Source organism: Mesoplodon bidens (assembly GCF_964165515.1).
Source record: "Mesoplodon bidens genome assembly, chromosome: 14".
NCBI lineage: Eukaryota > Metazoa > Chordata > Mammalia > Artiodactyla > Ziphiidae > Mesoplodon > Mesoplodon bidens.
In genome coordinates this window covers 82,900,192-82,928,039 of record NC_138170.1, presented here as the reverse complement: position 1 = coordinate 82,928,039, position 27,848 = coordinate 82,900,192, and the positions used below count along the sequence as shown (strand labels likewise).

The window sequence follows — 27,848 nt, the reverse complement described above, 5'->3', positions numbered from 1 at the left end:
ACTGGCCCGGCTGGAAAGCTGGCTTGATCTCTTCCTAGCTGGTGACTCCAGCCAGGCTGTTAAAGGAAGCCTCAGTCCTCTCCTCTTTTCCACGTACATTTTTTCTTAGATGATTTCATTGAATTCTAAGCCTTGAAAGCCTAACATCAGGCTTGTCTGCCTGCCGTCCCGACACGAATGTCTAATGAGGCCTCTCAGGCTTAACCTGGCAGAGAAAAGCCCGCCTGCCCAATAAGCGGCTTCTCCCCCCAGCCCCCCATTCCCGCCTAACACAGTCCACCCAGCCGCTGAGGCCAGAAAAAGTCGATTCCTCCCTGGTCGTCACACCCCACAACCAGTCTGCAATCCAGTCCCACTAGTTCTACCTCTGAAACCGAGCCCGTATCTACCCACCCCTCCCCATCTCTACGGTGACCCTCCTGTCTCCCAACTGACTCGCCCGCTCTCTCTGACTGGTGGTCCTTCCACCACGCCCACCCTCTAACAATCCTATCACACAGAGCAGTGGGAACAATGTTGTGACATTACTTAGAATTACCTGGTGGGCTCCCACTGCACTTAAAACTACAATCTGGGCTTTCCTGGTGGCGCAGTGGTTGGGAGTCCGCCTGCTGATGCAGGGGACACGGGTTCGTGCCCCGGTGCGGGAAGATCCCCCATGAGCCATGGCTGCTGAGCCTGCGCGTCTGGAGCCTGTGCTCCACAACGGGAGAGGCCACAACAGTGAGAGGCCCACATACAGCCAAAAAAAAAAAAACTACAACCTGTTACAAAACAGAAACAGAGTTACAGATGTAGAAAACAAATTTATGGTTACCAAGGGGGAAAGTGGGGGGAGGGATAAATTGGGAGATTGGGATTGACATATACACACTACTCTATATAAAATAGATAACTAATAAGGACCTACTGTACAGCGCAGGGAACTCTACTCAGCACTCTGTAATGACCTATATGGGAAAAGAATCTACAAGAGACTGGATATATGTATATGTATAACTGATTCACTTTGCTGTACAGCAGAAACTAATGCAACATTGTAAATCAACTATACGCCAATAAAAATTGATTTTAAAAAAACAAGCTAATTAACTGCAATCCGGCTCAGCCCACCTCTCTGACCTCATTTTACACCACTGGAGACCTTGGCCCACCAGGGACCAGCAAGGCTGGAGCTCTTGCTGGGCTCTGAATACGCCCAACACCGGACTCCTGAGAGCCTGGCCCAGGCTCCTCCATCTGCCTCAAGGGGTCTCCCTCTGGTTCCATGAATAACTGGCTCGTTTGCATCATTTAATTCTCAACTCATCTAAAGTAGCAGCCATGTCCTTTCATTCATCTCAGCCTTGGAAATAACATTGATTGAATGTTGCGTTTACCTGCTTATTGTCTGTCTGGTCCCATGTGAACAGTAACTCCAGCAAGGCAGTCCTGCTCGCGGCCACCACTCCCACACCTAGAACCAACCACGGCACACAGAAGGTACTTGGGTACCTAACGCGGACTTGCTGACGACAGCCCCAAGTTCCCCACTTTTAAACTGGGTTGTCTGGCTTCTTATTATTAAGTTGTAAACGTTCTTTATGTATTCTGGACATAAGTCCTGTATCAAATATATGTTTTGCAAATATTTTCCCCCAGAGGCTTGCCTTTTCGTTTTCTTATTTTTTTTTTTTTGGCCACGCAGCTTGTGGGATTTTAGTTCCCTGACCAGGGATCAAACCCAGGCCCTCAGCGGTGAGAGCACAGTGCGAAATCCTAACCTCTGGACCGCCAGGGAATTTCCTTTAATGGTGTCTTTTGAAGAACAAAAGTTTTAAATTCTGATGAAGTACAACTAATCAGTTTTTTCTTTATGGACCATCCTTCGGGTGTCATATCTAAGAAGTCTTTGCCTAATCCAAAGACATAAAGAGTTCCTTCTATATTTTCTTCTAAAGTTTTATAGTTTTAGCTGTTATATTTAGTAGGGCTATGATACATTTTCAGTTAGTTGTGTGAGGTAAGGCCCAGCCAGGCTCATTTCTTCACATATCCAACTGTCCCAGCACCACATGTTGAAAAGACCATGCTTCCAAATGAATGGCTTTGGAGCTTTTGTCAGAAATCAAGTGACCACAAATCTAAGGGCTTATTTCTAGACTCTCAATTTTGTTTAAATGATTAACATATCCATCCTTATATCATTATCACAGCATCTTTATTACTGTAGCATTACAGGAAGTTTTAAAACCGGAGAGTGTAAATCCAACTTTGTTGTTTTTTTTCAAAACTGTTTTGGTTATTCAAGTTTCTTTGTATTTCCATATAAATTTTATGACTGGCTTGTCAATTTCTACCAAAAAAGCCTTCTGGAATTTCTGTTAGGGATTACAGTGAATCTGTAGATCAGTTTGGGGAGAACTGCCATCTTATCAATATAAAGTCTTCCAATCCACAAATATGAAGTACCTCTCCATTTACTCTTCTTTAATTTCTCTCAGGGATGTTTTATAGTTTTCAAGTGTACTTGCATTTATTAAACTTATTCCTAAGTATTTTATTCCTTTTGATGCTCTTGTGAGTGGAACTGTTTTTGCACTTTCACTTTTGGAATATTTGTAATATATAGAAATATAGTTGATTTTGTATACCCATCTTGTATCCTACAACTTTGCCAAACTCATTTATTAGATCTGGTGGTCTCTTCTGTTGCCACTCCAGCACTCCCTTGACGACTGTTTGTGAGATATATCTTTTCCACTCTTTTACTTTCAAGCTGTGTCTTTTCATCTAAAGAGTGCCTCTTATAGAAAGCATATGGTTAGATCTTTTATTATCCAGTCTGCCTTTTGATTCACATTTAATGTAATTATTGATACGGTTAGGTGTACACCTGCCATTTTGCTATTTGTCTTAGGTTTGTCTTGGGTCTTTTTTGTTCCTCCTTTACTGCCTACTTTTGTATTAAAAAATATCTGGGGGCTTCCCCGGTGGCGCAGTAGTTGAGAGTCCGCCTGCCGATGCAGGGGACACGGGTTCGTGCCCCCGTCCGGGAGGATCCCACATGCCACGGAGTGGCTGGGCCCGTGAGCCATGGCCGCTGAGCCTGCACGTCTAGAGCCTGTGCTCCGCAACGGGAGAGACCACGACAGTGAGAGGCCCGCGTACCGCCAAAAAAAAAAAAAAAAAAGGGACACGTTAAAATAATATAGTAACTCAACTTTGTCTTTTTTCTTGAGCATTGTTGTGCTATTTTGTGTTGAATCTCTCTCACCCATGGTACACAGCGGCTGACATCTCCACTCAGTTTTTTTTAATTCTTGGTTTTATTTTTCAGCCTCACTCGAGGAGTCACCCCTGTGTCTGTAATCTCAGTGGTCAGCCAAGGGTTGTTCAGGGCTTGTGTTCAAACACCTGCAGCCAGTAAGGCTTCTGTCCTCCGACGAGGGATCTACGTGTGGTTTTGAGAGCTCATGCTATGGTCCAGCAGTTCTCAAGTCCACCCCAACTTTCCCTGTCCCTCAGGCCTTCCCAGACCTCCCCTGGCGTGGATGCAGGCTCCAGTCAGCCAGGGGTGCGCTGAGGTCTTCCCTAGTCCCTTTAGAGCTCTCTCGCTGCCAGGATCTCTCTGCTGAACGTATGGACCCCATCCTCAGGACAGGAGAGCTGAAGGCATATTCTCTGTGAACCACTGCGTGGGTTTTCTGCCTTCCACTCTAAATCAAGTCAATCAAAGGTGCTGTTTTTGTGGCCATCCCTGCCCCAGGAGAACTACTCTGCTGGGGAATGAAGAATGGAGGTAAGCCCAGGCAAGAACACCACAATTCCCACTGTTCTCACTCAAAGGTCACCTGTTTTCTTTTAAATAAATGCGTCTCAATTTGTTGTTTACTTTTGGTCAATTTCCAGAGCCTTAAAATGGTTGTGACCAGTTGATCCAGTTTTATCACTGTTTTGGAGGGAGAAAATGTGCGGACCTTCCCATTTCTCAACAGCTGGAACTTCTGTCAATTAAAATAGGATTTGGTAGGCTAGCATGGAAATATTATTTCTGTGGGGGGTAAATTCAAGTTCTAAAATAGATCCAGAAAATCAGAAACATATCCACACCTAGAAAAGTCCTGGTGGCAAGAAGAGCTTGCCAGCCCTCAATGGCAGAGTCAGCTGAGCTCTGTTACCGGGAAATCGGTTCTGTATTTGTGACTCTAACAGAAGAATTTTAAAACACTTTAAAAAACCAGCTGCTCTACCAGCAAAAGCCAGCCATGCCGTCTTCATAAAGATTCAGAGGCCCCCCGTTTGTTCCCAGTCACTAATGTGCCACTGTCCTCTGTGGGGTCAGTAACCACCTCCCCAGGAGCCCCATTTTAGGCTTTTCCCTGGATATAGAGACACCAGATTCTGGAGTCCAGGGACCAGCACACACTCTTGATTTCTTCCTAGAGACCTGCAGGTAATCTCTGTTCCACAATAAAACTGCTGTGGCTCGGAAGGCAGGGCCTGCTGGGTTCCCTGCCCTGGCGCTCTGCCCAGGTGCCCTCTCACCTGGAACCATGAGGTCTCCACAGGTTACAAATACAATACAAGTCGTGAGGGAGTGTGTTTGTTCTTTTACAAAGCCTTATTCATGAAAAAAAGGAAAGGAGCTTAGCTGTATTCACTACACCAGACACAAACAGTGACATGGATACATGAAGCCACTCGATTCTTTCCTGTCCTCACTTTGTTTATGGATGACAGAAATGACCCAAACCGCCTGGCTACTGTTCAGCTCTTTTAAGAAATCTAACTCTGTTCCCACACCTGACTCTGTAACATAATGAAGTCACTTAATTGTGTTTTATAAAGAAAATTTCCAAAGTTGATTCAGATACACAAATAAAATTGGGTATTGGCTGTTGGTATTCAGCAAGATTATTTTATCGTTCAAAATGCAAAGACTTCTATGGGACTTCCCTGCAGTCCAGTGGTTAGTACTCAGTGCTTCCACTGCCGTGGCTCGGGTTCAATCCCTGGTTGGGGAACTAAGATTCCACAAGCAGCGCGGCATGGCCGGGAGAAAAAAAAAAAAAAAAAAAAGCAAAGACTTCTATAGTTAACATCAAGATTTAAGACCTCTGAATTGTAGTTCAAAATATCATCTGATTAAATAGTCCTTAAGTCAATAAATACACAGAAATGAAAATTTAAAGTTTTTTAAAACATCGAAAACTATGTCTGGCAGACAATGTAATGACAGAATCTTGAACTGAGAAAGACAATTACCCACAAAAATGCATCCAGATTTCAGCCTATTCTAGTTGCTACTAAAACCAGGACTATGAAAAAAAAAGTTTGGAAAAGGCTTCATGTCATCCCTACCACGCCCAAGTCAGAGATCCTGGGCCCCTCCCAACTGGAAGGCCAGGAACCTGTCACTCTCCGTTCTTCAGGGCTGCACTGTAACAAAGGGTCCTGAGCTCCCTCCCCATGTGCATGAAAGGTCACTCATCTTTCTTCTCTTATACTTCGGGGTGAAAAATACTTAGGTGGAAAAGGAGAAAAGGAAAAGGGTGATTCAGTTAATTCTGTAAAGATCTTCAAAGCAAGGGCAGCAAGGAAGACGATGCAAGCCCAGCTGTGTGATGTGATCTAATGAAGCGGCTGGAGCTGCAGAGCAACAGCGGACTGGGGGGGTCAGGAGGGGAAGAATCACACCACCACCGACTGCAGGCTGACCACGCCAGGTGTGGTTTTCAGACGTCTAAGCCTCAAAACAAGCCAAGAGGAAACTGAAGCAAGGTTGTTCTCAGTGTTGGCTAACACGCGGGAGAAGAAGGGAGAAGTAAGGATTTATCCCAATGGCCTGGCTTCGCTGCTCAGCTGCCCGAGGAGGGTGTAAGCGAGGAAGGAGAGAGCTGGGGCCCAAGATGCTCTGGGTGTTCATCACTCGGGCCGCAGTGGAGACGGGCAGGACCAGAGAGCGGGGAGCACCATCTCCGCAGGGAAGGGACACCTGCAGGCCACTGACTCACGTCTCCTCCTGCCAGGGACATTTCCCCTCCTCCTTTGCCTCCGTTTCTGTTACTTCTAAAAGCCTTACCTTGCATCTTTAAGGATCATCTCCCAAGAAGTATCTTTATCTTCAACTTTTACTTATGCATTTATGTTATCTGCTAAGCATGAGTGGATAAGGTGAGTAGATTTAAAGATGGCTAAGGTTTACACCAATCTTTGAAAAGAATGGGAAAGGGAACTGAAAAATGTCAATTCAACTAATTTTCAAGAGAACTGAAGGCTAGGTGAAGGAATAAATCATGAATCTGTAGCAGCCCAGAACCATCACGTGGGTCTCTCTCCAACACTCTGCTGCCCAAATACGATAGGGATCTGTGTCCACCCCAGACTGGACATCTGCCTCGTGTACAGAGTGACACGGGAGCCAGAGTGGCAGAGACAATGTATAGCAGGAAGGTGAGGTCAGGAGGACACCAACCAGGAGAACACATGGAACCAGCATCCCCTCTAGCACAGTGTGCAGGCTCTCAACCCGTCTCTGTCGTTTCACTGCACCTCCAGGAGCACGTCCAATCGTGGAGGAAGGGAGGAAGGAAGCTCGGGTACGGGATCTGTGGTCTCAGCTGGCAGATTTCAGAGGCAGAGCAGCAGCAGGCAAAGAAGTGGACGGCGAGGGCATGAACACAAGGAAGTGTAAGAGCCCAGATGGCTCTGATGACAGGGCCAGGTTACAAAAGGCATGAGAGAATTCTAGACCAGCTGTCCTCAAGCTTTATGGCCCCAGGGTCCTCTACACTCTTCAAAATTACTGACAAAACCAAAGAAGCATAACGCACTTAAATAATGGCCACTGATATTTACCACAGGAGAACACAACTGAGAATTTTTAAAATATTTGTTAATTCAAGAATAACGACAATAAACCTACGATGCTAGGTTTTCATGAAACAATGTTTTTATGAGAAATAAGTATGTTTCCCAAAACCAAAAAGAACAAAATTACTGAGACAGCACTTTATTTATGCTTTTGCAAATCTTTTTAATATCTGACTTAATAAGAAGACAGCTGGATTCGCAAATGTTTCTGCTGCGGTATCACACATCATGTAGCCTCGGGAAAGCCCCACTGTACGTGCAGGGGGGAAAGAAAGTGAAAAAAGCAAATCATATCTAAAGATTATTATGAAAACAGTTTTGACTTGACAGCCTCCTAAAAGGATTGCATGGACTCCTGGGGTCTCTGGACCATACTCTGCAAACTGCTAACCTAGAGAAGGGTAGATGACTGCACTCTGGAGAGACAAACACCAGAGCGGCCAGATAAGCCCCAGGATTGGGAAAGAAGTCGTGGGGAGGCAAGAGAACCTCCATCTGATATGTGAGCAGGCACAAACATTAAATCAGATACCAAATTTGGCTAGCACCTTTTGTTTTTCTTTGTCTGGGAGAGGGGTGGATGGCGTGGGGCATATATCAGAATCACTATCCCATTCTTTATCCCAAAGAGGTGAGAATTACTGCTATAGAAAATACTATTCCTGATAAAAGTATGTTCTGTTGGGTGTGCTGGGGGCGAGAAAAAATGGTTAAGAATCACTGATTAACTTATGGCTCTTAGATTTAACAGGAGTCGTCAAATGAAGGCTAGATAAGTTAAGAGACTAACCCAAGAAATAGAATTAAGAACCTTAGCTCCCCAACTCAGCATTCACACTAAGAGTAATTTATACTACCTGCATACACACCAATTAACAGTGAGGGAAAACACCCCCAAAATAAAATGGGTGGGACACTGAACATTTCCCATGGAAAACCCACACGTTGAGAATGTTGGGGAAGAACCGATCTTAGTGGCTACGTGGGGCTTTTTTTTTTTTTTAACATCTTTATTGGAGTATAATTGCTTTACAATGGTGTGTTAGTTTCTGCTTTACAACAAAGTGAATCAGTTATAAATATACATCTGTTCCCATATCTCCTCCCTCTTGCGTCTCCCTCCCTCCCACCCTCCCTATCCCACCCCTCTAGGTGGTCACAAAGCACCCAGCTGATCTCCCTGTGCTATGCGGCTGCTTCCCACTACCTGTCTATTTTACATTTGCTAGTGTATATATGTCCATGCCACTCTCTCACTTCGTCCCAGCTTACCCTTTCCCCTCCCCGTGTCCTCAAGTCCGTTCTCTACGTCTGTGTCTTTATTCCTGTCCTGCCCCTAGGTTCTTCAAAACCATTTTTTTTTTAGATTCCATATATATGTGTTAGCATACGGTTTTTGTTTTTCTCTTTCTCACTTACTTCACTCTGTATGACTGACTATAAAGCTGAGATACAATTATTACAGTACAGGCAGCTGTAAGGATCGCATGGGAATGCACCTCAGCATTTAACATGTATCTGACATAGGATTTGTGTTTAATAAACGTTAGCTATTACTGGCAGTTTAGCTATTACGAGTAACTTATTTGCGGGCTTCCCTGGTGGCACAGTGGTTGAGAGTCTGCCTGCCGATGTAGGGGACACGGGTTCGTGCCCCGGTCCGGGAAGATCCCACATGCCGCGGAGCGGCTGGGCCCGTGAGCCACGGCCGCTGAGCCTGCGCGTCCGGAGCCTGTGCTCCGCAACGGGAGAGGCCACGACAGTGAGAGGCCCGCGTATCGCAAAAAAAAAAAATAAGAGTAACTTATTTGCAATTAAAGTTGTCTATTGTCCTTTAGGGGTTTCATCTTATTCATTTCTTAACTTTTATCATTTTCTTCGTTGGATTTTATTTTCAAGTCTTTAAGTCCACTCCCTATACATTTTAAAGCTCTCGTGTCTAAGGAAAAATGCTTTGCATACTATTCTAAATAATAGCTCTGAATTCACTCATGTTTTGAAATGAAACTATGCTCCAACAAAATGAGTTCTATACAAGATTTTTTAAAACTTTGAAAGGCAAATAGTGCCAAGCCCATCCTGAAACCGTTATCTTCTTCCCAAGGCAAGTCTTGGCAAGGCACATACTCTGTACTACCCCAAGGTTAATTTCCAGGCCAGGAAAAGATGAGCAATCCCATCTCTTTTCTGGGCCTCGCTAAGTTTAAGCCACAGCTCAGTTTTCACTGTGAGAAATAGATGCCCAGGCTCACTTGCTGTAACATCCTTTCACTAAAATGCCCAGCCATTTTTCAGGTCATCAGATATTTCCCCTATTACTCTTTGTCTCTCTCTCTCCATAACTACTCTAAATTAGGACTCTGTTTAATAAGCCAGCAGCAGCAGGTAGGACAAGGTCAGTATCTTTCCTCTACACAAATTAATTTATCAGAAAGAATTTTAAAATTCTCTTTTTAGTCAACTGACATCAAAATAGTATTTTAAAGTACTATTTTTAAAATATTTATTTATTTATTTGGTTGCACTTGGGTCTCAGCTGAGGCAGGCGTGCTCCTCAGTTGCGAGAGGTGGGCTCCTTACGTGTGGCTCGCCAGCTCCTTAGTTGTAGCAGGTGAACTCTTAGTTGCAGCATGCATGTGGGATCTAGTTCCCTGACCAGGAATTGAACCCAGGTCCCCTGCACCGGGAGCACAAAGTCTTAACCACTGAGCCACCAGGGAAGTCACTAAAGCACTATTTTATAGTAGTATTTACAACATCATAAATCAACTCTAGGAAGAATTTTTTTAAAGTCTATATTTATTATGTATTTGAAATAATATCAACTTCAAGCATGGAGCTTGTAAAAATCTGAACAATTTTAAATAAAGGAAGATTATTTAGAGAATAAAATCACAATTATTCAAATATTTCTCTAAAGGGTAAAGGCTTTTAAAAAGATTCCAACACCACATTCTAATGAAGACTAAGGAAAAGCCAGTCACAATACAATGTCTCCATTCTTGCTATTTTTCAAAAAATAAACCAGGCTGTTTATGTTATCTGGTAAGCAGGTGAGAATTTCTTTTTGTTTCTCCAATTAAAAAAAAAAAAAAAAAGAAACAAAAAAAACTTTAAAAGAATCTCAGTAAATCAATAATCTAACAACAGAAATTAATTTCACAGACTTCCAGGGCTGACCGTTACCGGTTTTGTTACTGGTTCTAGTGACCTCACATTTTGGAACTACAGTTTCTTCTCTGTACAGTAGGGGATAATGACACCCCCACACGGGACTGTAGGCACAGTTAAATGGAATATTTATAAAGAGCACTCAACAAGGTGGCTGAACATGGAAGTCACTCCACCATTCAAGCTCCAAAGTCCAAGTCCAAACACCCTATTAAATCACACTGTTTCTTATACAGTGAAGACAAAACCTGCCCATGTCAAGTCTATAAATGTACCATAACAATACACCACAAGCAGACTCAGCATTCAGCAAGCCCTAGTTTTCCAAAACAATTTCCTCATTTCTTACCTAAAAGTAAAAACAAAAAGACCATTCATGCAAGCTTTTTCTCTCACAAAACTTCAACACGGACCACATATTTTAGGTAAATAGCATGGTGTTACGACACACATAACTGAATGATTCTGTTCATCATTTTAACAGATGGTTACATGGGTTTTAATTTTTCCTTCAACATCCTATCAAGGATTAGGATCTTGTTGTAAAAGGTTAGTTTCCAGAGGTACCCAAGATGAAAAGGTGAGTCCTTGTACTTTGCCAGTGAAAAGTACATATTCTTATTTTTAATTATTACAACCATCTGGTTATGTTTATTAATATATGAATTGTTATTTTCAAAATAAGAAAGATATGTCATCTAATTGGATAATATCTTCAAAACTCCCTTTTGTTTTTTAATTGATTAATTTGGAGAATGAGCTATCAGTATCAAACTGGCATTTTAGACAGACCTGAGCTGGCAGGGCCCCATTACATGAGTCACCTGTGCAAACCTCTTCCTATGCTAACACATTCAGATATAAGAGCAACACCCAAAGTAACAGCGCTATTTACCAAGGGATGGGTGTTCGTGTTGTCAGCAACCCCACATTAATGTAATCCTACTACTTCATAGAGAAACCCTTAATCCAAGGAGAAAAAGCTTCCCTTCCTGGCTCAAGAATGACTGGATCCTTAACAGAGATCCAGTTTACAACTGGAAACACAACTTAGAATTCAAATACCTCCCAAAGAGATACTGTTGTGCCTTAATGGTGTAAAGGAAATCCGAATCAGACCCTTTCCCGAGTGCAGGATTTGATGGTATGACGGTATGTCCTAAAGATTCTTCAGAATCCAGCACGGTCTGGACATCCTACTACCTCTCACCAAGTAACGGGTTTTCCTTCCCATGGGAATTGAGAATATTGAAAAACCTCAGATCCTAAGCACAATATGCCAAAAGGCCACTGCGTCCTTTTGGATAAAAATATCTGCATCTTTGCTCTAAGGAAGTGTAACCAACACATACAAATCCCTGCCTTTGTTCAGGACCCTGCTGGCTCCCATCACCGCTCCTCAATCAATTCAGGGTATTTCTATTTAACGACCCATTCTCCTAATCATAAGGCTTAAAAAAAAAAAAAAGCTTAATGCTTAGAAGTAATAAAGTGCAGAAGCAAAAAGCTTGGGTGCTGGGTGCAATCAGACACACCCAGCTCTAATCCCAGATTTACCTCCTACTAACCTGCTTCTGGGGAAACAGATCTACTGCGCCCACCTCCAGGGCTGCTGCTAGGATTAGGTGACAATCCATGTGCTCTGCACAGTGATGGATGCGAATAATTACTGAAACATCAACTGTTGTAAGGATAAGATAATGTAAAAAATCAAGTTTAGAATTACTTACGGTTTTCCAGTTGAAATCCAGCTCTAAGCTCAGGATAGCACAGCAATACCCAAAGGGCCTGTACCTTCATTCCAAGCCACTGAAAGGCTTTTGAGTACGGCCCACAGAGAGTGGAAAAGGAAAAGTCTAAGAGCCCAGTTTCCTTCCTGCCACATTTTATTCCCTCTCGTGGGATTATGGGGTTGTCCTTGGTGAAGTTAATATTCTCCCCACAGAGCTCCTGCCGTGCCACTAACTACTGCTCATTAACTTCATGAGGACAAATCTTCAAGTGACTTGAGGCTTCTGCCCGCCAGACGGCATTTCCGAGATCTTCATTCCTTCCTAGTAGACCTCAAGCAGTTCTTCACGATATTTCTATCCAGATATCCATATTGCAGGAGTCTCGGCGGTACTGGTACTGGCAGATGACAGGTGAAAATGGATCCCTGTCCTACCTGCTCTTCAGGGTCACGGATGACTGAGACCAAAGCACATCAGCTAAAACTGCCTGGTCCTTCCCTAACCTCACCCCCATGCCCAGGGCCACTGCTCTGCAGCCAGCGTCAGGGGGAGAAGATCAGGTAGGGAGCAGGGAACACGACCGCCTGCCAGTCAACCCATCAAGCTTGCCATTCGAGGCCTGCTGCACGGATGAATATAATCTGCTCGGAAATACCCAACCAAAAGAGGTGCAAAAAAAGCCTACAGATACTCATTCAACGGAACAGAACAGAGAACCTCTCTTCCTGAGCTTCTGTCAGCCATACGCTCAACAATGGTCTTATAAAATGAGGAAAGCATCCCTGCTGAGGAGTTCATAGTCTGGGAGGAGGAACAATGAATTACAGCGACTGCGTGAATACTGACAGCAAAAGCTCTGCCGTGACAGCGGCAGGAGCAGCCCAGCCCAGCAAAACGCTCGGTGACCAGGGGTGGCCCCTGAGGCATTTCCCCAGAATGCGGACCCTCTTCGTGGCAGCCGACCCCTGTATGCAGACAAAAGCTTACCTGGGCTCACCTGGGCACCCACATGCTCCTCAGCTGAGTCACTCACTGGTTTAATGCAATTTAGACTCAGAAAGGTAAAGTGAGTTGGCTAAGGTCCAAGAGCTAATGAAATGTAGCAGAACTGAATTCAAACCCACACATACCTGCCCCTATGACTCATCCAATGAATCACTAAGGCCACCTGGGGGGAAGTCGGAGTTTGAAGTTGATCTTCTCTCATGTCCTAGGCCTGCTGTTCAATTTTATACCAATACAAGAGGATCCTGAGGAACATGGTTTTTAATATTTCCCAATATTTAAAAATATATTGTAGCAGAAGTCGATTTAACACCAAACATTTGTATTCTGCTGAGCACATAGTAAATGGCTGATGTAGATACACTTTCTTCTTTTTACTACTTTCCAAGCTGGTCACTCCTTTATGCTTCCTCAGCCCTGAGGGCATCATCTTTTATGACAGTAATCACAGTGTGATCCGTAGTTTGACAGTAAGTGTCTTGCAGAGACGGAGCATGTCTTTTTATCCATCACTGGGTCCCAGCATCACGTAACAAATAGTTGTTGCATGACTGACTGTCTTAACATCTCCACCTCAGCGGTGCCTATCAGAGGGTAAGGACCACATCTCCACTGTCTCTGAGTTTCTGGAAACACTTTGGCACACAAGGTGTTTGTTCAAACTGGTGGGTAGCTGAGCCATGGGACGGTGGGGTTAAAATCACCTTCTTACAGCTTTTACAATATCATCCCATACAAAGCTTGGCAACCCATTCACAGATGCAGTTTTACTCTATGTATCTACCTCTTTTTCATGTTTTCTTTAGGTCATTTGTTTTGGTGAAAATTACTTGCCAGGTTATAAAGAAAATACTTCTGCTTAACTTCTCAAGGTTATCAGGCTCTCCCGTGCTTCCCATGTTAACTATCCCACATTTCTGCTGTTTATATTTAAACAAGGGCAGTTGCCTTGTGCCGTGTTCCAAAATCTGCGACTGTTTTTTGGAACTTGAAACAAGCTTCCCCACAGAAAAGTTAAAAAACAAAAAAACGCAAAACTAACATGAAGGGCACTTAGGTTCTCACGCCCATCCACAAAAGCTTACTGAGCCCATCAGAATACCATGGGACCCAGCCACACTGCGCTACCTTCTCCAGGGAAAATGCCTTCCAGCCCCAGCTGGGAGCACCTGAAACGCATCGCTATCCTCCTTCCTCTTTTAACCAAGTGAGAAAGGCTCTCCCTCCACCCGTTCCCCCATTCCCATCCCTTCTGTCTCTCCCCTACAGTCCACTCTCCCCGGGAACAGAGATCCAAGCAAAGCCCAGGAGATGCTCAGTTCTGAGAATCAGGGCCGCTACAATGCTTGTTCACAAAATTCTCACAGGGCAGCCCTGAGATGGTGCACAGGGATTCTGAAGGAGGCAGAGACCGTGGCCCAGAAGCAAGAGCTCTAGGAGGCTATTTGGAAAGGGCTTGCTGTCACACAGAAGTCAGGTTATGATTCACTCATTCATTCAGCAGACACCTATTGGGAGCACACCACCTCCAAGGCGGTGTACCACATTCAGAAAACCAAACAGGTAAGACGTGACTGCCGTCACTGAATTTGTGGTGTATGAAGGCAAAAGACATTACTCCCCCAAGCCTCTCACTGTAACTGAGGCCATCCTTCCTTGGGTCAAAAATGTGCATCTTCATACTTCACCTAGCAGGTACCAATTCCATCTCAGGATTCCTAAGAACAGCATATATACTCCCTTTAAGCGTCTGAAGACAGCTTCAAGTCCCCCTTCAACACCTACATTTCCTTCCTTCGAGGGCACTGCAGGTTTTCAACGTTCCTTTCGACGCTTCATTCTTATAACTAAACTCAAGAAAACATGGACGCTTCTGAACATCTATAAATTTGCCTAAATGAGAAAATATACAAAATTCTTGAACCAACGTTCAGAAAGCACGCTACTTTAAGACTGATCTGCCTTCTTGCACCTCCCTTTACAGTGTTTTTTATCTTTTTAATAGCTTTATTGAAGTAAAATGTACGTGCCAACAACTCACCTAATTTAAGTGTACAATTCAATGAATTTTAGTGAATTTATATAGGCAGTTTTGCAACCAAAAGCCTGCTGGAATTTTGACAGGCATTGCATTGATCCTATGGATCAACTGTGAGAGAACTGCCGTCTTAACGATACTGAGTCTGCCGATCCATGAATGTGGTGTCTCTCTCCATGCTTTAGGTCTTCCTTCATTTCTGTCAGCAAAGATTTTTATTTTCAGTTTAGTGGTCTTGCACTTCTTTCAATAAATTTATTCCTAAGCATATTTATCCGTTTCGATGCTCCTGGGAATGAACTTTTAACAAATTTCACTTTTGGACTATTTCAATATGTAGAAATAAAAAGAATTTTTGTGTATCGCTCTTATATACTGTGATTTTACTATTCCCTTTATAATTTTTTTGAATAAGGTGTTTTTCATTATCACGCTAAGTGTTAAACATCAAGTCCTGAGTCCTGCATTAGTTCACTTCCCTTTCAAGCAAAAGCTATGCCAAGAAGGTGAACATTTCAATCAGCTTTTTAGAAACCATCTGCTTCAGAACAATAATCCAAAGTAAATCATTAATAAACAAGTTCATTATTCCATTTTTTGTGCTATAGCAAGTTTAAAATTACCACTTGGCAAACTTTATTTCATATTTTTGAAACTAGCAGGAAGAGTGTGTGTCTGCCTTCCTCTCTTTTTTCAAATCCCTGTGGCAGGAGTGTGCTTAGTATATGGTCCACCCGCTTTTTAGGTAAAGGAAGTCTGATGGAAGCACAGGTCAAGTTCGTTGTTCACATACTGTCTATGTGCACAACGACAGAACTGAGAAAAGCCATGACAGAGGCTGTGTGTCCTGCAGAGTCTAAAATACTTGCTATCTGGTCCTTTACAGTTTGCCAACCCCTGCTCTCAGAAACGCTGTTCAAATCTGTGAAAGTTAAATTCTCCCCATACTAATTAAGGAGAATCAATATCCTAAGATATAGGACCTTCTATCCCTAAATACTCTTTTTCTTCTTGCCTCTAACACTTAAGGTTTTCAATTTTTTTCCTCAAAAACTTCAAAGCTTATATGAAAATAAGCTTTGAATTCTAGGATAAATTAAATTTTAATGGTAAATTAAAAAGCACTGAATTCTAGAATAAATTAAATTTTAATGGTAAGTTATCTAATTATGGATCAGAATAAAACAGCATACATACAAGTGTGAAATAAAGGGAGCTACAAAAATAAAGTTTATATTAAAATATTTTAATTTACAAATGGATTTGTTACAAAGAGTGCAAAAACTACACTATGAACAGCTTACAAAGTATATAAAACAAAGAGATCCAAGAATTTTTAAACTGTTAAATACTCAGGGAGTCCAAATCCTTCACTTAAAAAGATTTAAACCCTTGTTGTTCAAAGAAATATATTACACATACCATGTAAAACTAGACTGAAAGAAATAAACAGAACTGTATTATACATAAATAATAACTTTAGATAATAGAGTAATGCTATAAGCCCCATCTAGTATATTTGAATGAAATTCTGAAGTCTGGACCCATTAAACATTTTAAATTAATGTAAAGGCCTAAGTGAAAAGGGAGGAAAAAGCATGTACGGATAACAAGAAAAAAACAAAAAGGAAAAAGTAAAGTCAAACAGAAAAACACATAGGTATAAACTGAAATTGAAGGGAGCTAAAAGAGAGTAAAATACACACTTTCTAACTTAATTACTCACCTACTCTTTATTGCCAACACTAGCAACTAACATGGCAAACCCATTTATAATAGCCTGCTCCAAGGATGGTGTCAAATTCTAAACACGGGCAGCGTATATGCAAGTAGCACTTTCCTCCTGATCACTTACTGTAAAAGAGCAACAAAATCAACTGTATCCAACTGTGTCTCTAAGGCTGCACCTTCCAACAGACTTTTCTATGATCACAGAAATCTTCTCTGTCTGCACTGCCCAGTACAGTAGCCACCAGCCACCCGTGGCTATTGAGCACGTGCCGTGTGGCCAGTGTGGCTGAACAACTGAGCTTTAGATGTCAATTAATTTCAATCTACAGGCCACATGTGGCTAAGGGCGCCATACTGGACAGAGTCTGAAGTGTTAAAAGTTAACTTCACAGACTGCCGCTGCCTTTCAGAAAAAGAAACAATTTCCTTTGACCAAATATGAATCTACTAGCCTTTCGATTTAAAAGACTTTTGTTTACGCAGGGATACACAAGTTACCTGTTTTCAGTAATCTAACCAGATTTTCCTTCTTTTTCCAGATTCAAAACATACAGCTCTTTTGTTCAGATATTAAAGACAGTATCGCTTCGAACTTGTCATCTGTATGAGATTTTATTAAAAGGGTCATGATGGTATAAAAATTGCTTTTTTTTGATACACCATCAAAATATTTTACTCCTCTTATAAAAATTAAAATCAAAACACCAAGAACCTGGAGTACTACAGTACAGGAGGGAGGGGGAAATCAACGCAGGTGGCACCAGTGGAAATTGAGGGAAGACACTGGGCCAAAACAGACCGGGTGACCCATGAGTCAAACACTGAAGACGCAAAATAGAATGAGATTTGGAAAAAAGCTAATTGCTTAGTTACAAGTCCATCATTTCTTGTACAGAACTCTTGGAGCCACATGTACATCAGAATTCAGAGACACAGTGCACCAGATATCACGGAACACCCCCAGCAGGATTGGCCAGCAAGATCTGCAGGTACCAGGCCCCTGGGTGTTCAACCAAGTAAGTGCTGCACACCTCTACTTTCCTGTGTACATCTCTGGCCCAGACCTCCACACCAGCTCCCCAGCATCGGAGAACTGCCTCACAGACACCCTAAAGTCAACAGGCACTTATTCAGCAAATACCCAGAGTGTTTACTACATATGAAGCACTGTTTTAGGTGACTATATACCTGTTTGAAATGCTTATCCCCTAGACATGCTCCCCACCTCCAGGGGTCTCTACGCTCAGAAAACAGTGCTTCCATCTACCTGACTGTTCACACCAGGAACCTGGAGGCCTCCTGACACCCTTCTTCCCCGTCAATCACTAAATCCTTCCACACGTACCTTCTAAATCTCTCTCCAATGTGTCAGACTCACTCCAACTCTCCACGGCTGCCCCTCCTAGACTAAGCCAAGAGTCCTTACCTGGAGGTGGTTATGCCCCCCAAGGGACCTGTGAAAATATCTAGAAACATCCATGGTTGTCACAACTTGGGGAGGAGGTACTACTGGCATCTAGTGGGCGGAGGCCAGGGAAGCCGCTAAACATCCTACAGTGCACAGGCCAGTCCTGCACATCCAAGAATGATGCAGCCTAAACTGTCAATAGCGCTGAGGTTGAGAAACCCTGCTCTAAGTAAATAGAAGAGTGCTGCATACCAAGGCTTTTATTTTTGTATTTATGACAGTTCTTGAAAAAGTGATCACAACTTACAATAATTTTTAACAATTATTATTAAAAATAATAATTTTTAATGTAATAAAATTCTACTTGACCCAATTCTATTATGTTGGAATACGTATTATATGTGAGTAAAGCGAACACTTACTTGTGCATGTTCTCCACTCCTATTATGATCATGATACAGTAGGAGATTCCACTTTGTACAAGAAAATGTAAGGCATACCTGTGAAAAGTAAGAACACTGTTAGAAGAGCCCATGCACAAACATCAAATTGAAATAATTTAGGCTAAAAAGTGCTTATATATAACACACGACACTGCCAGATTAAAAAAAGGAAGCAAACCTCCAAAGCCTAAAATTCTGTGGATACCCTAGAGAGGGAGTCCCATCCCACAAGCCCCACAAGAGCTGGAAAAATAAGACAAAACCCCATAAAGCCACACTTGGGGTCCCAGCATTCCACGTTTACCAGCTACATGAAAGCCCTATGGGGTCCTGAGGCTCAAGGTTTACAGCTTTTTCAATAACTCAGGAACAGGGATGAAAAGGAGTAAGAAACCTGGATTTCAGAATAGTCCTGCCAGAACATCAGTTTTGGGCTTTTACCCAAACTACCTTCGCCAATACAGCTTTGTATGTGCGGTTATCTTTTCAAGTATTACTTACAAAATAGCAAGAAATACTAAATATTAGAATTCACTTAAAAGCAGGTACACCCTAATTTATTTATTCTGAAAACATGACGGCTCAAGTCAAATAAGCTTCCTTATACAAATCCAGTCAACCCTTAATTTGCAGTAATCTACCTACAAAACGTTCTCACTGAGATGACACAGTTTCTTCTAACGTTCTAGTGTAGAAATCTACCATTAACTGAGAGAACTAACTTATCCATTCATGTCACAAAATTCAGGCAAAACATGACTCAGATCTCTGGTTTTAAAATCCATCCAAATTATCCCTAAGATTACGCATACATGTGCGCGCACACACACAAACACAGAATTTCCATTTTCTTTCCCCTTTGATGGCATGAATAATGTATGAAAACATTTTCAAATCATTGTATACAATTTAAAGTATCAATAAGTATCTTAAGCTATGATTAAAATTACTTTCTAACCAACCATCATAGAATAACAGGCACCTCCAATATGGAAAAGCTACTTAATTTTTTTAATTTTCCATAGAAATATTACAAATAAGAAGTAGGCTCCAAGGCAGGCCCATAGAAGAAACTTATTTTACTCATTGTACAAAGAATGTCTGTCAGTCTGTCTACTTGTCTCTTCCTCTGCCTAACACACACACACACACACACACACACACACACACACACGGAAACAATGTCGGCCTGGAATGCTACTATACAACCAAAGGACCAGGAGGCGGCAGAAAAACGTATTTGTGTATACACTGAAACAGAAAGAAGCTAAGAAAACATGACTAAAACACACACTTTGCAAATTAATTACCAGCTCCTATTTATTGCCAGCACTAACGGAGTTCGTGTGAAAATGCTGAAGTGGCCTGCTGGACACCTGCAAGGGCTTTACTCATTGGAATAGAACTCATTAACGATAAGCGTCTTAAATGAAAAAAGATTTTGAAGACTCTTGGGGAAATATCTTTCCTTTCCTATTGAATAAATTTCCTTGGAACCTGAGGGATATATGACAACTTAGAAGCTAAAAGGTCTATGTTTCAAATAGCAAAGTGGTGCCTTCTGTCACTTGGAGACGCCCACTCCCCGGGCATCGCCATTCAGATGACAAGCTTGGCGACCTTCTGGAGTGCCATATGACACTCTGCCAGTAGTACAAGCTTTTGTTCCTGGGATAATATAAGTCTATCTGTACAGAGTGGACCTGCATTGCCCTCTATTTCACTGGCCTCCACAACAAGCATCAAGTTGCCTGTACACTCAACCACAGCACTGGTGACTTTCCTCGTAATTTCCCATCCGCAGCTACTCTACTTGCCCTTATTAGAAAAATGAGCATAATAAGTACACAGTAGCTACCTAGTACTTTTCAGGATTAAAAGATAACACACGAAAAGTGTTGACTGGGTTATCTGGCACACAGTACGCTTTCAAATATTAAGTATTATTAGGGAGGTAAAAATGCAACCAAGAAGGTATCTTAGAAGTTTATTATAATCCAGCCCTCATCATTTTAGAGTTGAGAAAATGAAGTCCTAACATATACCCAGTTAGTACCCTAAGTGACAATGAGACTCAAGTTGTTTCCTCCTGGGCAACTTATCCACTGGCTGATTCTTCACAGGGTGAGCTGAAGTGGAACCCCATGGACTGTGTATCATAATCTTTCAAACAAAACAATCCTTTATGCCCAAACTTCAGTTTTTTTTAGATATCACATTTTACATATGTTGAATTTCAAATCACACTAAAGGCAGGTAAAAAATTTATGTTTAGCAAAAAAAGAGTTTTAAAAAGGTTGAGAAACACCTCTTCTATTGTTCCACTGATCTTTACTGTACGTCCATTTTCCGAAAGGCACAGTACTGGCCACTGGGAATAAAGAGTCAGGGGATACAGTTTCTGTCCTCAGAGTCTAGTCTCAGACTGTCCAGCCTAGAGAGAAAGGCATACTTTAATACTGTATGATAAACTGAGGAAGAGATTGGATAAACATAAATATTTCTAATCTGGACCACCGACTGGACGATGGGACCAACAGACCATAGTCACAATAACAGTCTTGACCCTGAGTAACTTTCCCTACTCACGAGGAGCTGGCTACTGTGCGGAGCCCCCTTCTGAAGTATTACATCTTTTAGTCATCACAACCATCCCTGGTTCCATTTTACAAATGAGAAAAGTGACGCTAAAGAGGCTAAATAACATGTTCAGTCACACGGCTACTGCCGAGGCACCCAGAGTGGAATCCAGGTCTGTCTGGATTCAGAGTCTAAGCTCCAGTCTGTTACTCTACACCGCTGTCAAACAGCTAAATAAGTAAATAAAAGTACAAAGTAATTCTCAGTTAATAGAAACTTATAGATGATGGTTGATATAGGAGGGTTCATTATATTATTTTCTGTACTTTTGTATTCGAAAGGCTCCATAACAGAAAGCTAAGTACACACACACACATACACACTACCCCCATGACATGATTTACAAGAAGTTTAAATAGAATCACCTGAGAAACCTAAGAAAACTTTGATGACATAAATTCGATGTTATCAAGGAAGTGGAGAAACCATGCCTCGACCTGAGGTAAGAGATCCCGCTGAGACCCCGAGGACTCCGCACACACCCACCACTGGCCGGGCCTATCAGAGGACTGGTCACAGGGCAACATGGCAGAGACTGAATAAATTATCTCTGATTCTTCGTGAGTTTCTAGGACACATGTGCAATTGCCAGAGGCAAAAACTAGATTAAGAAATACCAGTACATTTCCACCCTCCCAAGAATCAAAAACAACCTCCTAGAACAAACGCAGAGGCATTGTCAAACTCCAACAGTCTACACCCCACAACAGAAGCTACGAAACCACAGATCGAGTGACTGCATTTCCATCCTCTCAGGGAAGTTCCATGTCCAACAACAGTCTGCCGAACAGCAGACCTAGAAAGCCTTCTCTGGGACTGTGTAAACATAGCAAATGAGCACGCAGCGTAAGCTCTCACTTAAGAAGGGAAACTCGGGAGAAATCACCGAGCAGAGGGTCCTTGCACTGAGCGTCTCTGCTGTTTCATGGAGACACCGTGCGCTTCGCCGGATTCCCTGTCACGTACAACCACCGTCACCTGGGACGAACAGGAAGTGACAATGTTTCTGTATTGCTTCACAGCCCTGACAATTAGGAAGGGAGCTAAGTGAAGGAAACACACATACACACAGCACCTGAAGGGCCATAAAGAAAAGCTTTCCATGCTAACTTATTCTCCCCCACCTAAAGCAACCAAACAAAAAACCTCTTTTGGCTAATGGCAGAATCTAAAAAATGGTGATAGAGTTCTATGAATGGGCTCTACCAGACTCTTAAAAGCCACGTGCACAGAAAGAAAAAAGCTGTTTTAAATGGTTCCTTTGGGGGCTTCCCTGGTGGCGCAGTGGTTGAGAATCTGCCTGCCAATGCAGGGGACATGGGTTCGAGCCCTGGTCTGGGAGGATCCCACATGCCGCGGGGCAACTAGGCCCGTGAGCCACAACTACTGAGCCTGCACGTCTGGAGCCTGTGCTCCACAACAGGAGAGGCCGCGATAGTGAGAGGCCCGTGCACCGCGATGAAGAGTGGCCCCCGCTCGCCGCAATTAGAGAAAGCCCTCGCACAGAAACGAAGACCTAACACAGCAAAAATAAATAAATAAATAAATAAATAAATAAAATTAGGAATTAAAATCATTAAAAAAAAAAAAAAATGGTTCCTTTGTCTTGGCATAAAAGACCTGCAAAACAGGTGAAGGAGCTACTCATGACAGAATAAAACGTCTTTATATCCTTTTTCTTCATCTGTCCTTTCTCCTAAGTTGTAAATAATAAATTGCCCTCTGAACCCCAACTGAAGAGCCCACTCTCCACTCTTTTTTTATATTGAAAATAAAAACAGAACAAAACTCCACATAACGTATCCTTCTACACACTCAAGTCACAAAGACGTCCAAAGTCTTCATTAAATATGATCAAAATAATTACTTACCATCCAAAGCAAAAAAGTGCAAGATAAAGGCCCAAAAGGGTAGCAACGACATGTCTTATAAAAGAGCTAGTTTTGCTTGAATGTAGGTAAGTTCGAAACCAAATGGCTGCTAGCAAGGCAAAGAGTTGGCACACTACAAAGTTGACCTGTGAAGAAAAATTAAAATTTCATATTAGCAACACAGACTTGAATTTTTCACTTGATGTTACATTTAAATTCTCAGGACAAAAACACCAAGGTTACAGAAAATTAAGATCTCCCAGTTTACTAAAGAAACAAAACAAAAATCGGGGCGTCTTCCCAGGGATGACAGCCTCAAGTTCAAAGTGAAGGGCTGATGCACACCTGGGTGCTACACTTGGCAGGGACGCTGGCGCCCAGCGTGGGGAGAGGCCTGGGGGGGCCCCTGGAAGAATCTGGAAGGCACAGGGATGCAGACGCAGAAATGGAAAGCACGGGGTACCCTATGGTTTGAGAGAAAGAGAAACTTATTTTAATGACTTGGGCGACCCTGTAACTGGTGGAAAAGAAGAGCTCTGAGTGTCTCCAAAACTCCTCTGGGTCAAGACCTGGTCAAGATCCCTGAGAGTCTGCAGAATGCACCCTCTTCCATCTGGAGTTCCACTCCATCCCTGGCGAGGGAGTCAAGGGGATGCTGCTGGTCTGAAACTACCACTGAAAGGAACCAAATGTCTCAGCTCTGGGGGCCTCAAGCACTGGTCCAGGAGGCAAGCAGGTGAATAAGACAAAGGAGCCTCCAGAAAGCCATGAGGGATAGCGTTCTCCCCCAAGCCCGCCAAGGCAAGTTCTTAAACGTCCTCATAACTCACCAGGAGCGACGTCGTTCTCAATTTTCAGGAACGCACACAAGCTGGTAATAGTGCCGCAGCTCTTTTCTCTCCCTTAACATTACTTTTGCCCTTGCAAAATGATAAAATAAAAAACTACAAATAAGACTCTCCTGTGGTGTTTAAAGACTCAAGAAAAACCTGCATTTCTATCCCTTACGAAGTAGATTCTCATAGAACGTTAAGGAACACATGCTTTAGAATCTACAAATACAGGAAAAATACATTTGACATTAGGGACTTGTAAGAAACACATTTAACAACAACAAAACCACGGTTGCAGGGACCTAAATTAGGAACAAATCACACCATCTACATGTCGGTGCTGCCACAGATCCACAGAGACATCTCTGCCTAAAGACACAGACAACTACGTGCTTTTTCTTGCATGACAAGGAGAAAAACAGTTGAACATTGTTGTACATTGTCTGAGAGACCATTGTTCTTTGAAACAGCTACACTTAATACAAGCAAACTGTCATTCCAACAGGTTCTAAGCACTTTTTCTCTCCTAAAGGGTTCCAACGATATTTTTTTAATTAAGCAAAAAGTAGATATACCAGAAAAAATGAATATTGACATTAATAACTACTCACATCTACAAAACTTCTTACAGTTTAAAAACTTTCAAATATCTCATAACTAAACAAAAATGTATGGAGCATCTACTCTGGGCAAAGCATGGGAAATCAAAAAATGCATAAGCCCTGCGCTAGCCCTGGATGGCTTTAGAATCTAATGAAAAAAGCAGGGAGACGCCAGAGGGAAGAGATATGGGAACATATGTATATGTATAACTGATTCACTTTGTTATAAATCAGAAACTAACACACCACTGTAAAGCAATTAGACTCCAATAAAGATGTTTAAATAAATAAATAAATAAAAATTAAAATTCAAAGCAAACACGTGTACCAGGATCTTCAACTCAGTTATTAAAGACTATACAGGAAGTGCTTTGAGGACACCCCAAAGGAAACAGCACGAAGGGGTGACTGTCACAAAGTTGGGGACATAAGACCTAACAACAGCTGATCTCCACAAACATCCGAGGAGTCGCTCCCTCCCTCTCCCTCCTCCTCTCTCTCTCTTTTCATATTTGTCTAACATAAAACAAAGTGTGAACTAATACAGAAGCATTCTAGAACCACTGACATACAGAATTTTGTATCTTTGTAAACATCCATTTCAACGTTGTCGTCTTACAGAAAATGAGACCAGGTCTCACTCCAGACACTGAATCAAAATCTTTGGGGGCAGGCGCAGAAGTCGATAATTCAAAAAGAACAACACAGGTCCCAATAATCCTCCAGGTATGAGAACCACGGTGTAGGAAAATTAGAGAAAGGGCATTTTCAGCAAAAACAAAACAAAAACAAAAAACCCCAATGTGAAGGAAGCACTGAGGCTTGAAAATGCAAAGCAGCAGGGTGTGGTGGGGACGGCGGGAGATGACATCAGGATGGGGGTGGGTTCAGAGAAAGAGGGGCTTTGCATGTCGTGCGGAGGTGTTTATAGTTGATCCCATAAGTGATGAAAAAACACCGACAAGGACTTCCCTGGTAGTGCAGTGGTTAAGAATCCGCCTGCCAAATTCAGGGGACATGGGTTCCAGCCCTGGTCCAGGAAGATCCCACATGCCGCGGAGCAGCTAAGCCCGTGCGCCGCAACTACTGAGCCTGCGCTCTAGAGCCCACGAGTCACAACTACTGAGCCCATGCGCCACAACTACTGAAGCCCGTGCGCCTAGAGCCCGTGCTCCCCAACAAGAGAAGCCACCACAGTGAGAAGCCCGAGCACCACGACAAGAGTAGCCCCAGCTCGCTGCAACTAGAGAAAGCCCACGTCCAGCAATGAAGACCCAATGCAGCCAAAAATAAAATTAATTAATTAATTTAAAAAACAAAACCAAAAAACACCAACAACTTAACGTGTGACCCAAGCTCTGCTTCTGCAAAAGAAGGACCAGAATAAGGAGTGTGTAGCAACAGGATGCAGGCCGCTGCTGTTCCAGCCTCCTTGAGAAAGGAGGGCCTGAAGTGGCAAGGAGACAGAGAGGAAAGAGCCAGTTCGAAGGACACTCAGGCCACAGAGCCACTGGGACTGGCCACTGGACCAGGGCCTGAAAGGAAGAGAAAAGGCCGCGAGTCATCAGTGGAGGATGACATGAACCAATGTGGGGACGCGTGGGTCCTAGGGGAGAAAGACCCACCCCCTCGAGCACGCTCAGTTTGAGAGTGTGCAGGGGGCAAGCATGCTCGCTCAGATGACATCTGCAAGGCGGGTCTGGAGCCAGCAGAGCAGATGCGAGTCTGGGAGTGAGGAACATGGCGGAAGGAGAGCTGTGGACAGACAAGGGGGCCCAGGGCAGAATCCCACAGCAGGCAAGTCACAGCCGGGCCAAGTCACAGCAGCAAGAACGGGCACGCTGTGTGTGGGCAGGGCAAGAGGAGGCTCAAGAGGTCATGGTCACGGTCGGGTCACGGGGCACAAGATCCAAGACAAGCCACCTACCTTGGCAACTGCACCTTTATCAGTGAGCTGGGTGAGAGCATATCCAGAGCAGAAAGCCACATGTCACAGATGAGGAAGCTAAGTCCCCGTGTTTAGGGAACCCGTCCAAATTAATACGGCCTACGAATGAGTCATACATTATCCACTAGTGGCCAGGACAGCTGTGCAGGAGGCACAAGATGCATGAAGCGGGACCCTGCTCTGAAAGCATGCAGAACCAGGGTACAACTGCAGCGCCAGGGAGAGAGCCCCGGGAGTAGGTGCAATTAAGTGCCCTGACCTGGGGGAGCATCCAGAGGCACAGCTGGTATCCGGGCCTTGTAACTGGGCTGCAAAGGAGAAGATGGATTCGGCCAGTCAGACAACGGTGGCAACTCGAGGAGGAGGGGGCTGCAATGCATATCGAGAAAAAAACCCTGTAGGATATGCGGGCGGGGGGGGGGGGTGGGAATCCAGTCACTTTACATAGGAAACACCAGAACGGGCACACACCCAGATGTTCAAATAGCTGCTGTGAAAGGTCTTAAAGGTAAAACTTTCCCATATCTTAGTCATTCTTTCATGGGTGGGGTAGGGCTGGGGAGGCAAATGCATACTGTAGACGGACACAGAGCAAGAAAGAACTAACAGACCTACAAGGTGTGGACATCCATCACTGGCACTTTCCACTACTTCCCGCCTTTAATCCTTGAAGCAAGGTGCTACCTCCCCAAGTTTACTCAGCCAACTCAAAGTCACTTACAACACAAGCGAGTACCCCAGGCTCTAACCCATGTCTGAGTCTAGGCTGTTCAATGGCTGCCTCTCTACTTCTAGAGAAGGTCTGAGGGTCCAACTTGATTGCTACAGACAAGACCATAGAGAGAATTTGCGACCCGCAGAGTATGTCCATCGTAGCTAACAAAATGCCACCAAATGGCTACTTCCCACACCTAATACACACAATGAAAGAGAAGCCACGTTGAGTTTGCGTACATTTGTTTTGGTTTGTTACAGGTCAACCCTTCGTACAAGCTTTCTTCCAAACGGAAAGAAATATAGACCCAAAAGACTTTATGTTCTTTTTTTCAACACCATTGTGTTGAAAATATACCTAGGCAAATGACCTGATATAGCTTCAAAGAAGTGCCCCCAGAAATTTGGGAGCGGGGGGTGGGAGGGGAGGCAGGGCACAGGAAGGGGAAAGAAGCAAGGGTGGAAAATCCAGCTAATTTAAGATTTTTTTAATTAAAAATTTAACTTTTGTGAGAAGTTGCACATAGAAGTACCTATGAAAGCAACTGTTGTAGACAAACCAGAGGATGCTCTCTGAGGAGTGTGTTCCACGTGAGGTGGCGAGAGAAGAATTTTCTTCGACACCAAATGACATGGTTCAGTCTCACAATTAAGTCAGTGTCCAGGCGTGCAGGGTGAAAGCCTGCTGCTCAGTCATTTATGCCACTCCAAAGAAATAGCAACAAGATTCACTTTTTTTTTTTTTTTTTTTTTTTTTGCGGTACGCAGGCCTCTCTCACTGTCGTGGCCTCTCCGGTTGCGGAGCACAAGCTCCGGATGCGCAGGCCCAGTGGCCATGGCTCACGGGCCCAGCCGC

At 43.3% G+C, this 27,848-nt stretch overlaps 1 protein-coding gene across 2 annotated transcripts in view; it reads right to left on the bottom strand.

Moving 5' to 3' along the window:
* Positions 1–27,848, bottom strand: part of MBOAT2 (membrane bound glycerophospholipid O-acyltransferase 2) — a 107,756-nt gene that overhangs the window by 45,119 nt on the left and 34,789 nt on the right. For both annotated transcript variants that reach the window (XM_081255114.1, XM_081255115.1), the window contains exons 2-3: positions 22,896–23,041; positions 18,364–18,441 (exon numbers count right to left, since the gene is read on the bottom strand). In XM_081255114.1, coding sequence (XP_081111240.1) covers positions 18,364–18,441; positions 22,896–23,041 — 224 coding nt within the window. The remainder of the gene's footprint in view (positions 1–18,363; positions 18,442–22,895; positions 23,042–27,848) is intronic.